Source organism: Melanostigma gelatinosum (assembly GCF_949748355.1).
Source record: "Melanostigma gelatinosum genome assembly, chromosome: 11".
NCBI lineage: Eukaryota > Metazoa > Chordata > Actinopteri > Perciformes > Zoarcidae > Melanostigma > Melanostigma gelatinosum.
In genome coordinates, this window is record NC_136644.1 from 12,512,221 (window position 1) to 12,526,669 (window position 14,449).

At 41.6% G+C, this 14,449-nt stretch overlaps 1 protein-coding gene across 3 annotated transcripts in view; it reads left to right on the top strand.

The window, feature by feature from the left end:
• tenm3 (teneurin transmembrane protein 3) overlaps positions 1–14,449 on the top strand; it is a 203,763-nt gene that overhangs the window by 87,716 nt on the left and 101,598 nt on the right. For all 3 annotated transcript variants that reach the window (XM_079279453.1, XM_079279451.1, XM_079279452.1), the window contains 2 exons: positions 2,483–2,656; positions 4,776–4,840. In XM_079279453.1, the coding sequence (XP_079135579.1) occupies positions 2,550–2,656; positions 4,776–4,840 (172 nt within the window). In that variant the 5' untranslated portion in view covers positions 2,483–2,549. The remainder of the gene's footprint in view (positions 1–2,482; positions 2,657–4,775; positions 4,841–14,449) is intronic.

The following is a 14,449-nucleotide window of genomic DNA, read 5'->3' on the forward strand; positions in this document are numbered from 1 at the left end:
TAGCCCTCTAAGTGGCTGTTATCAGTTGTCATCGGGAGCATAGATTTGAGGTGGTATGGCCCCACTCTATCTCCTAATTTGCTCAGTAGGCCATTATCATCTATTTGTATGCTGGATCACCACAGGAAGGTCCAAATGTGTTAGGCTGCAACCTCTAGTGGCCATATTTATGATTGAAATAACGGGGGAAGCCAGGTGACGTAGCATAAAAAGTGACAAAGTCAGCGTATGAAGGAGGTGATGGGAGTGGTTGGGTCAAACAAACTCATGACTGTCACTCAGGAGACCGCTCTTCATGTCCTGTGTGATATGTTGATTTATTTCAACTTTAAAGAACAAACAATCCAGATATCCAACCCGATGTCACTTGACAAATGCCAACGCTTGGTCAGTGCCCTTTTGGCATCTAATACTGATGCACGACACTTTCAACTAGCACCAATGTAAACCCACTTGCTTCAATATTAGTCTGCTCGAGCAACTGACGTAATCACATGATTCACTAGTCATGTGACGCGTTTGTCACTTGCTAATCACGTGAGTCATTAGTCAAGTTAAAGTCAAACTTGCTCTTTTCCTAAATCAAACTAAGTGCTTTTATTGCCTTAACCAAACTTCGTGTGAAGATGGAAGTTTATTTCTAAAAGACGCTATGCATGTAACAAGAGTCCAAAACTGTCCAAAACTGATGCTAGAGGGGGACCTAGAGCAACACAGTTTGAAGCTTAAGGCCCCTGACCAAGGGTCGCTATCTGAAGAGTTAGGAGTGAGAATTTGTTGGTAAGTAAACCTAAACAGCTGATCTGCTGACAAAATAGCGCAAAATGTGTGTTGATTAGACCTTTTTTTATTTATTGAAAGTACAAACAAGAACATTGACAGGATTGAAATTGAACTCCAAACCACAGGGATTCAGGTCGAAGCAACAGAAGTCCTGAGAGCTGAACACAGAGACTTTAAAGAACAGAGCTTTCTCTCTTGTCTCCAGAAAACCCACATAAGCCAAACTAAGAGCCTCAAACTCAGAACAGATCTGAGAACAGATTATACTAATGAAAAGCAAGGATAGTCTGATCATCAGTTATATTGGCTATGAAAAGTCTGTGCCCACCAACATGGCTTAGAGACACTTATATAAGTTAATTTAAAATGCCATTATCCTTCAAGACACTTAATAGCCGTCCATGTGCGCTTGAAAGAAGTGCAGTTTTTGGAAATGTATGCTCCTGGAAATGCTCCCTAAAGTATATCAATGTGGTAAACATTGTATGGAGTGTAGTCAGTGCCAGCCTGCCCTATAGCCTACCCTGAATACACAACTACGTAGGGCCCCACACATCTTTTTTTTAATAAAGAAAGTTACTAGGAGACATAAAACCAATCAATGGCAGTGGTAGTTCTTATTGTTTATATTGTTGATGAGCAGCACAATGTGTGAGAGAGGTGATATCAAAATAAAACATGAAGGAAAGCAGAGAATATGATATATCAATAACGCTTGCCAGAGCTGGTGACAGCCTGCAGGTGGATTCAGGATCGATATTCCATTGGGAGTAGCTGCGCTGCGTTCTGGCAGCTGGAGCTAATTGCGGTCACTCAGCTTGTGATTCCACCAGACGAGCCACGGCGCGTTGTCGAAGCGGCTCTCAGCTCTGCTCCGCTAAAAATACCCGCCTAGGCTTAGGTTAAGGAGCCGCAGTGTGTTGGGGCAATGTAATTGACAGGCACTGTGTATGAAATACAGACATGAAATAATAATGTGGAGGAATGTATTTTAAAAAACTTAAACGCAGCCACATATGTTTGATCCACGTTGTTCATCTGGGATTTTAATGGTGTTAACTGTCTGTACAACACAGTAACAACAATAAAAACATGCTGTCCATAGTGAAGTTTGATGTAACGTTTCAGTACATAGTAGGCTACTTTGCATGAAACATCCATCTCCAGTTATTGATTGTATTTAAATATAGTTGGCAAAAGAAAAACTTAAGTTTCTATTAGGTTTTAAAGCAATGCATTCAAAACGCTGTTCAAGCACAGCTCATACATTCAATAATTAATGACAATCTTTTTTATTTCAGCAAGAAAAATTAATGGTTGTTTCTGCTATATTTTTTTATTTGATCACAATAATCTTGAAAGACATGATAATAGAATCCCACCCCATCATTTGCAATAAAATAGTTCACTACTTTTAATCGTTGCTTGTTTGTGTTTGTCTCCGAGGGCTCCCTGTTTGTCTAGAGCTGGGCCTGAGTGCAGTTTAGAAGGGATAACCTTATAGAACTGGTGGATAGAGTAGTACGGTAATCATACTTTACACAGTTACCTGACGCTGTTCCCGGGGGCATCAATGTATGTAAACTGTGTAATAACTGTGTGCTGCAGCTCATCGTCAGTGCATATAAACAAAGCCAATGTTCCCTGCTAATGTACCAAAACTAATCTCTCTCCCTCTCTTTCTTCTTCCGCTCTCCAGGCACTTCCTCTTTAAGACAGGTACAGGCACCACCCCCCTCTTCTCCACGGCAACTCCTGGCTACACCATGGCAACCGGCTCAGTGTACTCCCCGCCCACCAGGCCGCTGCCGAGGAACACCCTGTCCCGCTCTGCGTTCAAGTTCAAAAAATCCTCCAAATACTGCTCATGGAGGTAAGATGGAAGAAAATATCAGAATGTCTTGGAGAGGAGTTGTCAGTGGATGTGGTGCTGGCCTTTTCTTCTGTACAACTCATTTGGGTATACATTAGAAAGTAATATTATATTTGCAAATTTCCCTGCCACTAAAATGTCTCTCTGCTAACCACAACGTTAGCTAAGACCAGTTATTGTGTAGTTCTGGGATGTTGCTGAACAACATCATGGGATGAGGGCCTGGGTTGTCAGAGTGTAGCACTTCAGTGAGCACTGGCTATCAGTGGTGTATAAAGTACTCAAAAGCCATACTTGAGTAAAAGTAAAGATACCTTACTGGAAAACTACTCCAGTCAAAGTAAAAAGCCACCTATTAGAATACTACTTGAGTAAAAGTCTTAAAGTATCTGATATTTATTGTACTTAAGTACAAAAGTACTTCAGTATCAAAAGTAATTTTCTGACATTAAATGTACATCATAACCTGAACATTAAATGAACATCATAACCTGTTCATTGAAAGTAAAAGTACAAGTAAATGCTGTTAATAAAAAAGAAAAGTGTCAGAATTTTGAGAATTATGAAGTTTATTCTTTTAAGTGCTGTGGCACCATGACCAAGGACATGGAGCTGTGTTGAACATAATTGGGTTGGCTGTGATCCATTCAGGAGCAACAATGTTCAACATAATATATTGTACATAAGTATACTTTTGCATCTACTATGAACTTATCATCATAATTCTCCAAAAAGCAATATGACACTATGAAGGAGTGTAACAGTGCGTTTATAAGTCTGCTCATTCCGACTAGAGGATGTAGAGGGCAAATGCATAATATTATGTTCAGCAAAACATATCCACTTGATGCATCAGGTCAGTGTTTAGAGAAAGGACACCTGCCTTGTAAACTCCTATGGGCCTGATTTGTACAATAGGCAACGGTTTTGCTGAAGCTGAATCTGCAATTGGGCGACTGCTACCATCATAACTCCATCTGATCATCCACAACATGACTCAAATATCAAAACATGATCAATACTAAAGCAGCAGCGAAAGGAACAACCCAGTCATTACTGGAAACTGAAAAATGTCCTGTTCATCTTCAAAAGAAGTTAGTTTTCAAAATTGCGAGAATGCAGTCTCGCTCTTCTTGGGCTGAAGACGAGTCCTGCGATGCTAAATAGCCTTTCACAGGCCGCTGAGGCAGGTAGAGGTGTGTTCAGCGTCACAGACAGCTTGCGCAGCTGCGAAGGATTTCCCTAATGCTAACGCTAATGCTAACGCTAATGCTAACACTAATGCTAACGCTGCGCTCTCTCGGCTCCCGTCAATCCTATGGTGTGGTAGCTAACTAGTGCTGCACAACTGTCAACACTTCCTCAGCTCACTAACTCGCTAGCGATCCACTGGTGTTGGTCTTCGTCACCACCGTCGTTTGTTGCGGGAGTAGCAGGTGCTTCCATTTCTGCTTCCATCATGAAATCAGTCATCGTAGAGTGGAATTACACTCAGGTAGTCGCCCGCTAGCTTATAGCATGTAGCATCCTGGGCATCACTGGGAATCAAAACACTGCGGCTTTGAGAGCACTTGTTTGCAATTGTGCATTAACGTGATTAACCAATGATTTAACTTGCTGCTAGGATCACTGATTCACCAAACCTGCTTGCTTGCAGTCTGTGTTCCACCACAGTCCCGACGCTGCTCTCATGATTCATTTTGTTTCTAAAGATAGATTTGATTTTGTAGCGAGTAACGAAGGTTTCAGGGGAAATGTATCGGAGTAAAAGTATCAGTTTTCTTTGCAAAATGTAGTGAAGTAAAAGTAAAAGTCAACAGAAATATAAGTAGTAAAGTACAGATACCCAAAAAAACTACTTAAGTACAGTAACAAAGTATTTCTACTTCGTTACTATACACCACTGCTGGCTATTCCAGGAACAGATGAGAAAAAATAAAGTCGTTTACAGATAGTGTATTGTGGAAAGTTGATCATACATCCAAAATTAAGCAATTGCGAAGCTGCAGTAGTGATTCTAGAAAATGTGTCTTATATTGTGGTGGTTATTTCAGACAAAACCATTGCTGATGAAGGTGACAGCAACACAACAACCATATTTTTGTTTTGTTTCCCTCAGGTGTACAGCCCTCAGTGCAGTAGGACTATCTGTACTGCTCTCTGTCCTGCTCTGTTATTGCATAGGTAAAACCACACACACACACACACACACACCTTTTGTCTCCCTCTTTCACACACAGACACATGCTAATCAGTGATGTGGATACATGCATACCCATCAGTCAGAAAGGTTTCATTTGGCCCAGGTGCAGGATGACCGATGGGTCTTTTATTTCTGCTTTGTCCAAAGTTAATCCCACTTCTTCTCTCCTCCAATCTTGTCCAGCTTCCTTGCCTCTCTAGCTCTCTCTGTATCAGCCGTTCTTGTACTCTTGTTGCTGCATGTGTTGGTTTTCACTCTGTGGTATGAGCCCATCAGATAAGCAGACTGCCAGGGTTTTCCTTTCTCCAGGCCTTCTTCCTCCCCCTCCCTCTCCACCATGTTCCAGGATGTACCATAGGTGATGTGTAGGCTAATATGTCGGGCAGATTTCACAGTAAATTGTAGCTGGAATACTCTTTGGAAACATGGTTTTGATAATACAGTGAGCCGTGATGACTTGTTGGCAAGCTGGACCGTCAGATTTTCAACATCACTACATCAGAGTCAATAAATGGTTCACATGATCATTTATCCTTTATATTTCTATTTACATGGAGCCACAATAAAATATTGATTTAAAGACCTCAATTATTCTCTTTATCAGAACAACTCTGCAGAACAGTGATGACAGACAAATATGTAGTTTGTCAAATTGTAGGAATGCTTTGTTGACTTTCCCTCAGGGTGCTGATGAAAGGCAGGAATCTTCTCAGAGTAATAACTCGAAGAGTTTATTGTCAGGTTTATTTAGGTTTAGATAGATCTGACAAAGCCAGTGCTGAAATGTGTTTCTCTTACAGTTTTTCATATTTGTCACAATTATTATTTTTTCTTTTTGTGCAAAACATCCCCTTAAACAGAACATTTTGTGATATCCACACTCAATCTAAGAGTGTGCCACAGAAGTCATTAAACTCTTCAACCTTGCCGGACTCACTGGAAGTGTCTGGCTAACAGCTTATACCAACAGCCGTTTGCATTTGCATGAAAGTAGTGACCCATGGGGAGGGTACCGTAGGTCGAGCACTCTTTCAGAGGCTGAAACGAACATTGTTTCTGCATGCTCAGATTTGACTGCTTCCACTTTTCCTTCTCCCTTACAATGCTTTTGAACTGGCAGGGCAGTTTGGCCCTGGTTAGAGTGTATGCGAGTGATATTGTTTTTAAAAAGCCTTGAGAGGAAGGAGTGAGAGAACAAAAAAGAGTCAGAGGGGTGGTATATTTTCAAAAGGTCATTGATTCCCACAAAATTATTTGAGCTCAGATGGTCCTTGGACTTGGAGATCTCTTTGTGTGTGTGTGTGTGTGTGTGTGTGTGTGTGTGTGTGTGTGTGTGTGTGTGTGTGTGTGTGTGTGTGTGTGTGTGTGTGTGTGTGTGTGCGCGCGTGCGCGTGCGTCTGTATCATGAGCTCCACATGCAGCATGTTACAAATTTATTTTTCATTCAAAGCATCTGCTAAGAGTTTCCTGGGATTGTATGATTCACAAAAACATAAACTCTCAAAACCCAGACACTCACACACATATATAAGTATAAATATATATATATAGAGAGAGCGAGAGAGAGAGATTTTATTTCATTAACAATGAAAAGTGTGTTACAGTGGTGTATGAAGGAGGCAGACCAAGACATACAGTTACTAGTCGAAATTACTATTTTAAAGAAAATCCTCTTCCAGGATTGTGCATGCATTCTATTTAGATTGAAGGTGTATCATGTCAGTGTGGTGGAGAAAGTCTTCTCTAGTCTGTAGTCATGAGAAAATGACTGTAGGTTAGAAGCACATTTACACAGTGAAGTAAACGTCCAAAAGGGACAATATCATCTTTTTAAAAAGACGTTTTGCATTGTTGCAAGCTTTCCTTGCCCCTACTGCTCAGACCTTCCCTCCTGGCACCCACCACTGCTCCTCTTCAAAAGTCTGTTAGAATAAATAGTTTGCACATGCAAAGCGTATGGAAATATACCAGCTGCTGCATGCATGCACCTGTAGCAACACATGTGCAAATATAAAAGGATGATCCACAATTGCTGTGTTTTTTTCTAGTCATTGAGTTTATGTGCTAACAGGCAGAAGAACTGTGTTAACAAACAAACCTACAGACACATAAAGCTTCCCCTGTTACGAACTGAGCCAAGGTGTGCCCCATAAAACAAGGTCCGGCATCGAACCAATCCTCAGCGGCTATGAGACCTGTTACACTCCCACTCAGTAAACTCATTACCATGAATGTCTCTTTGTGACTCCCACCGGGGTGTGCTGACTTTTAATGATTCTGTAAAATCCATTCATTCAAGTATTTTCTGGTCCCGTACGTCTCACACAAAGATGAGTTTTCTTCAACCACACTGGTCTAAAACCAGTTCATCTGATTATTCCCATCAGCGTGAGTCCAAATACGTTTAAGAGTGAGGACACACTGCTTCATCTCAATCATTCCATGAACCAGCTTGTGCTCTTGCATTTGCAACATTTGCATGCAGGCCGAAGCTTTATTGCCATGGGTCTAGTATCCTTTTGGTAGCTAAAGCGTAATGCTTTGTAATAATTAGCGGACACTGATTTTAATCTCTTGTGATTCTGCCAGGACAGTAGTTTGGACAGTTCAGGACAATGTCACACGTTGCTCAGCATTTATGTCCAAAACATAGCTCAAAGACATGTTTATAAATCAGTTCATTTAAATTATGGAAGTGGTCCTTGGTCTGGCCTATTATCTCTTTAATTATTCTGTGTGCTAGATGTCAGCTATAATTTACTTGTAATTTCTTATTTAAATAGAAAATGCACTGTTTTTAGCTGCCTTCCATTTCATATAATTTCCCCTGTACACACAAAGAGCTGCAGGGAAATACCTGGACATTTAGTTAGCGATACCACCTGTTTCAGAGTCAGCTGATATGCCTGAAGAATTCCCCTTACTGCGGATTATTAACTTCAGCACCCTAATGTCTGTTGTCGAATACATACTTTATCCTCAAAAGTAAAGGCTGTCTAATGAAGCAAGGGGTTAAATAGTATCAATTATTTACAATATGGTGAGAAAATATTAGAAATATAAAATAAACCATGTGCACACCTACATGCAGTAGCTGTTTCCACTCACTGGGATGCATTAGACCTCTGCTCAGGTTGAAGTTGGTTCCATTCAGCATTTGATTTCTTTGAAGTTCCTTATCTTCTGTATTTATTAATATACACAAGCAATACATCCTTCTATAGCAGGGGTCTCTAACTGGCGGACCGCGGTCCGGATCCGAACCCAGGACCTAAAATCGATATTTCGGAATCATACATATTAGGCAGCGAGTTTTTACTTTTAAGCGGCGCATCTTATTCAGCCGTTACGGTACTTGTTCAGCGGTGCAGGAGACAGGCGTTGTAAATCACATCACGTGATGCAGCAGTTTCCGGACTGAGCGAGGTTTACACACACCGTGACACACGGGGGAGAGACGAGGAAATAGAAACAAGAGCAGGAAAATTGCGCTAATCAGAGAGGTTATCTCACATGACATTCTCCAAAAAGAGAAACGTGTTCAGAGAGAATGTAATTTACAAGCATGAATGAACAGACTTTTCTATGTTAATTCTTCCCACAGGCAGTTAAATCCAGCATGTCTCACATGTTCAGAAACCGTAGCTATTGATAAAAGCGGTAAATGAAGCGCACTACGAGGCAAAGCACAACTCCTTTGAACAAACGTACCCACTCACATCTGAAATGAAGACACAGAAAACAAACCTAAGAGCCCAAAATGATCAGAATCCTAACGCATGAATTCACTGTTCAACAATGATGTTACCAGAGAGAATAGAGCTGAAACAAGTGTTAATAACCACAGATAAAGTCCATGCTCACTGATTTATCTTTTTAGAAGACAAAAATATTATATTGTGACTTTTTTATTGACATCACTTCACACTTCTGAATGAATGAAGTGAATTCAAAGCTGCAGGACAATTCAGTGAAATGAATGTTTCTAAAATGAATTACTTTATTTTAATGCACATGTTTCAAAAGCTTTCTGTTATGTCAGTTATTCTTTAATCCAGCTCTTATTTTACTTGAAATGAGAAGAACATTTATTTATGTATTTCTATGTGTACTTTATAATCCATCCAATGAAATTTAAAAACTGAGAATAATAATTGTTAAAATATAATTGATGTGTACTTTCTTTATTTGATTTGACAGTTGTTGACTACACAGACGTTGTTACTACTAGGCTTCTTCAATATATATATAATATATATTAATATATATATATATGGCACTAAATAGCACAAGTTAGATATTATTGTAATGTTTCGGACCTTTGCCCGAGGAGATTTTCTCAATCTGGACCTTTTGGAATTTTAGTTGAAGACCCCTGTTCTATGGTATAATCAACACAACATGCTGTCTGTTGTCATCAGGTGGAGCATAGCGCAGCGTGTGTGTAGGTGAAGCCCACGTTGCCAGGTGTTTCCCACCCTCTGGCTGGTTAGATTGTGTGGCATTAACAATACAAACTTTCTTTCTTTTAATCTCAGCTTTTGCGATTTGAAAATTGCATTCTGTCACATCACAATGTCGATTTGAATTTGATGAATCGTTCAGCTCTAGTTAAGATATGGGTTGGGTTAAGCGACATGACACTGCGGGTATATTTAAGGTTACTCAAATCACTTGGTTAAGTTTAAGGAAGACATCGATGTCACAGTAAATAAAAGGCAAACACTAATCACAGGTCTGTGTCTGGATGCAAACTTCATTTTGTTGCATGGAAGTCAGACAAGCTATATAGCCATCCAGCTCCCCGCCTCACTACCTAAAGTCATAATACTTCCTGCACTGGCATTCAGCGTGGCAGTAGACATAAATCGTGTGGTGCAGAATCATCCAATCTGGATGCACTTCCTCGGGTACTGGACTGGAATAACTTTTCACTTTCCATGTAGCAAATCAGAATGATAAAGGTGCAACAAAATACAGAGGGGACTTATCACAGCAAGAAATGGACTGTTGTAACTAATGGCTGCAATCCATTTCCATGTTCTCTGCTATTAGGCATACTTACTCAATGGACTTAAAGGGGACATATATTGAAAAACTCCTGTTAATTGTGCGCATACATTTGGGTATCTGGAGTGCCTACCAACCCACAAACTGTGAAATAAGACAATCCAGTCAGTATTTTGTGGGTTGCCTGGATTTTAAATAAAAGCCATGTGATTCAAAAAGCCATTCAGATTTGACTCCCCTTCCTCTGTCACATGCAGGCTCATTCCAATATGCCGCCCAGACTTTAGAACTATCTTTGCAGGGGTGCACCATATTTGTCTTGTAAGCCAATCAGAGATGATTGGGCTTGATTTGGATAGTGCCTTAAAGAGACAGGCGCTAAAACAGAGCGTTCCAGACAGGTATATACAGAAAGACCGTCTGAGGAAAATGATGTGTTCTTTGAACATTAAAGCACATAAACATGTTCTGGTAGAAACCCACAATACAAGCATGAACCTGAAAATGAGCATGATATGTCCCCTTTAAATTGGATGGAACCGATATTAATGCTCATAGTTACACCTGTGATTTTCCTAGGTCAAGTCAGAATGCCTTCTGTGATAAAGGTCTACTAAGGACAGTCTGAATACTCAGACACAGTCCTGAGATGAAGTCTAATCAGAGAACACAAGTGGAAACAGTGGGTGGACTACGGCTGTGATGGGAGCATTTCTTCTTCTGTCAGCATTTCTATAGTTGCTTCACATTCTTCAGGGGATGAGTCATTTTCAACAGCTCCACCTGTGAATACAGCACTATTACTAAAACATAAGAACAAGCCAAACTGTTTCCTCTGGTATGTCCTTACACTTCTTTTCATTCAAAGGGGCGAATCAGGCCGCTGCAGTCCCTCTCAGTGTGCATCAGATCATCAGGGCTGAACTGGGATCAGTTTGCAAAGACTGACCGTGTGCGCTAGGTTGTTGATTCCAGTCCTTCTTTGAACACAGTGGGATAGTTTGTCTTCCATCGATCAAAGTACTTCTGCTGCTGCAGGGATTTTTTAGGATGGAATCTGACACTGACTCCTCCTCACAGCTTCAAATCACAAAGCAGTTCATATTTATAAAGAATAGGAAATATCGGGTAGTTGATAGCAACCTAACAACAGGTTATTTTAATCACCTTAGTTCCAGCATTGTTGGATGTATAGTACATGCCAAATTACCATGACCTTCATACCCTAACTTCCTTAAATCCACCACAAAATTTCTCTGAAATGTTCTGTTAATTCCTAAAATTTCCTAAAAAGGTTCCTTTAGAGCAGGGATTCCCAAAGTGGGGTGCGCGCACCCCTGGGGGTGCGCGAGCTGCCTCTAGGGGGTGCGCGAGAGGAAAAGTGTAATGGCGGTCTGATGGTGTAATAATATTAAATATTAAAAGAAATGTAATTTTAATTTAAAAACTGTCAGGTGGGACATCTGAAGCTATCAGTCGTAAAAGAGGAGAGGGACAGAGAGAGAGAGAGGAATCGGAGGCGAGGGGAACGGAGAGGTGCAGCACAGACAAATCGGGAGCACATCGGCCCATCGCGGAGTCAAGGTGAAAAAGAGGAAACGAGAGTGAGCATCAGACTAGGAAAAAAAAGAGGAAATATGATGAAAAGTATCTGTGTCTGGGCTTCACTTGGATTGGCAACGCAGATTCCCCAAAGCCACAGTGCGTGGTGTGCAGTGAGGTTCTGGCTAACAGTCTGAAGCTCTTATTTACGTCGCCACCTGAACACCAAGCATGCCAGTGCAAGTCAAAAGCCCCTTACATTGATTATATCGAAATTGGAGGAGTTACAAAACAGCCAAAAACAACTGGAGTCTCATTCATGTGTTGGTCTATAAATGACGCACTACGGGCTTCATATCTGGTTACAGAATAGCGAGAAAGGGGCTACCGCACACAATCGCCGAAGACGTGAGCTTGCCAGCTGCCAGAGAGATGGTGGAATGTATGATTGGGGAGAAAGAAGCAAAAAAGTTGGACATGATCCCGGTGTCCAACAACACTGTGTCGCGCCGCATCGATGCTTTGTCCGAAGACATCCTGGCTACATTAGTCGCTCATTAATTGTAAATTAAATGTGATAATCTGCCTCTGAGCCTGTGCGTGTGTCCTCGCATCCGTATTGCTCTTTAAAAGTGACGCCTTGTGTCACTGAAAGATATTGAAACTTTGTTGCAGTGTTTCAGGGCGTTTTCACACCTTCAGTTCGTTTGCTTTGTTGCAGTTGCTCCTTTGTTCGGTTTGTGTTCACACTGCAACATTTAACAGCGGACTAAATCTTGTAAACAAATGCCACGCGCGAGCAAACTGTTCTCTCATTGGTCCGATTATTATGCGGCTATAAAGGCTTAAAAGGCTCTGTTGCTTCTTTTCTTTTTTTTTTTATTAAGGGGGGGGGGGGGGTGCGCGAACCCGGTCGGGATGTAGAAGGGGGTGCGCGGCCTAAAAAGTTTGGGAACCGCTGCTTTAGAGGGAGCCAGTATGTAACGATGGCCATTAATCCTCACACACACACACACACACACACACACAGGCTCCTGTCGATTAGCCAGCACTCTCCCATGACCCTTTGCTCCTGTCCTCACCAGGAGGGGTTGTGGATAACGTGCTGGCACAGCACGGCTCTAATTTAATGAGGCATCGAATGAGGCATCGAAGTGTAGTTGTGTGTGCGGAATTAGTGTGTGTGTGTGTGTGTGTGTGTGTGAGTGTGCGAGTTGGTCTTCTCTCTCTAAATATTCCCAAGTTGAATCAGTAATTGGTCCTTGACACGGCTCTCTCTAATATCTGCTGTGTGAGGAATCCAGTCCAGGCTCCTCATGTGTTCCTCCATGTTTAACCAGCACAAACAGGTTAGTGCTACTTCTTATCATGCCATATGCTGTCATGGGACGTGGGCCACCTCACACGCTCAACAACTAACTTCTCTCAACGTAAAATAACTAGGGACCACAGGCAATGTATTAAATGCCTTGATTATCTTCAGGTTCCATAGAATGCCTGCATGTTTTAACTTACAAAGAACTCAACTGCACAAAATACCAATGAATGAAATACATTTTGCCGTACACACACTCAACATGATGTGAGGTTTGTTTTCAATCATTTCTCTCTTATGCTGCGTTCACACCGGTCGCATTGATTTTTTGACTCACTGCAAAATCGCGCCGCCGGTTGTGTTCACACCAAACGCCGCAAAATCGCGTAGCGCCGGAGAGGGGGCGTGGTTTATCGACTGGAAGCCGTTCACCTGGCCGCCATTTCTTTCCGCTATCAACCGTGAAAGGAATAAGGACAATTGCTGCTTTGTACGTGTTGTGGAAGTCCCTCAAACGTCGGAATCCCAAACGCCGTCATGTCTGGTTCATAATATTGTTCAGAGGAGCTCCGTGGATTTCATCGAGCTGTATTCACTGTCTAGCAAGCCACCGCTCGCTGTTTACTACAGCTGTAGGAACACAAAATAAACTGATTTGGCTGTGATTCAACGGAAAATAAACCGACAAAAAGGGACTCCGAAATAACTACGTAATGATGCCGATTTGTAGGTTACTGGTCTTCTCAATGGAGCTCTGATGGATCGGTGCTAGGCTATGCTAACATCGTAGCAGCTCCACCAGCACTCAATAACGTCATGTAGACGTAAATATGGCAGCGTCTATTCATTGTTTGTACCATATGGTTTACACACACACATGTATACACATAGTTTGGTCCGGTTTCTGTTGATATGAGGTATCGTAGCGCTCTGGGTGAACACAGACGGCTACAGGATTTATTTCCTGATTCAACAACGGCAGGAAGTCAGTGATGACAGGGGGAGCAACTCAACGCTGATAGGCTATCGCGCCACAGCGTGACGCGATTATTTCGCAGAAGTTGAAAAATTTCAACTCGCGCGTTGCCGATTTTGCGGCGTCCAACGCAAAAACGCATCCGCCGCGCCATCGCAAAATCGGGGCGCGCCAGTCTCATTGCGTCTGTGCATAGACTTTGTATGTAATCTCGACGCCCGTGAAAAAAATCAATGCGACCGGTGTGAACGCAGCATTACAGTTGATCAAATATTAACATTCTGCACACCTTGCAGGTTACATGGATTCTTTTAAAGCAGTTTTTGCTAATCACTTTCCCGTTTCTGGAGAACATTTTGTTGTCACGGTTAAAGTTATACAAACTGACTTTGAGGCGTAATTTCTAAATGATGTAAAGCGCATGCGCAGACATGAGCACATTTATGCCCCCCCATCAATGTTTAATTCCTCAGTCGTCTTTCCTCTAGCGCCACCATCGGGACAAGCTTTCCACAGGTCCACTTATAATCTTCTGTCTGATAGATATTCATAGAATTCAGGTTCACAGACAGTTTTGGTGAATAAAAAGTACTTTTCTTTATATTGAACATCATTTTTACATTTTTGCCTGACTCCAGCAAAATGAGACTGGAAACAATGAATGTGCTGTGTAATATAGATACGTCAGTGTAAACTCAGACAACATCCTACATTATTACATTGTGGTGTCTAATTTTGTTGGATATT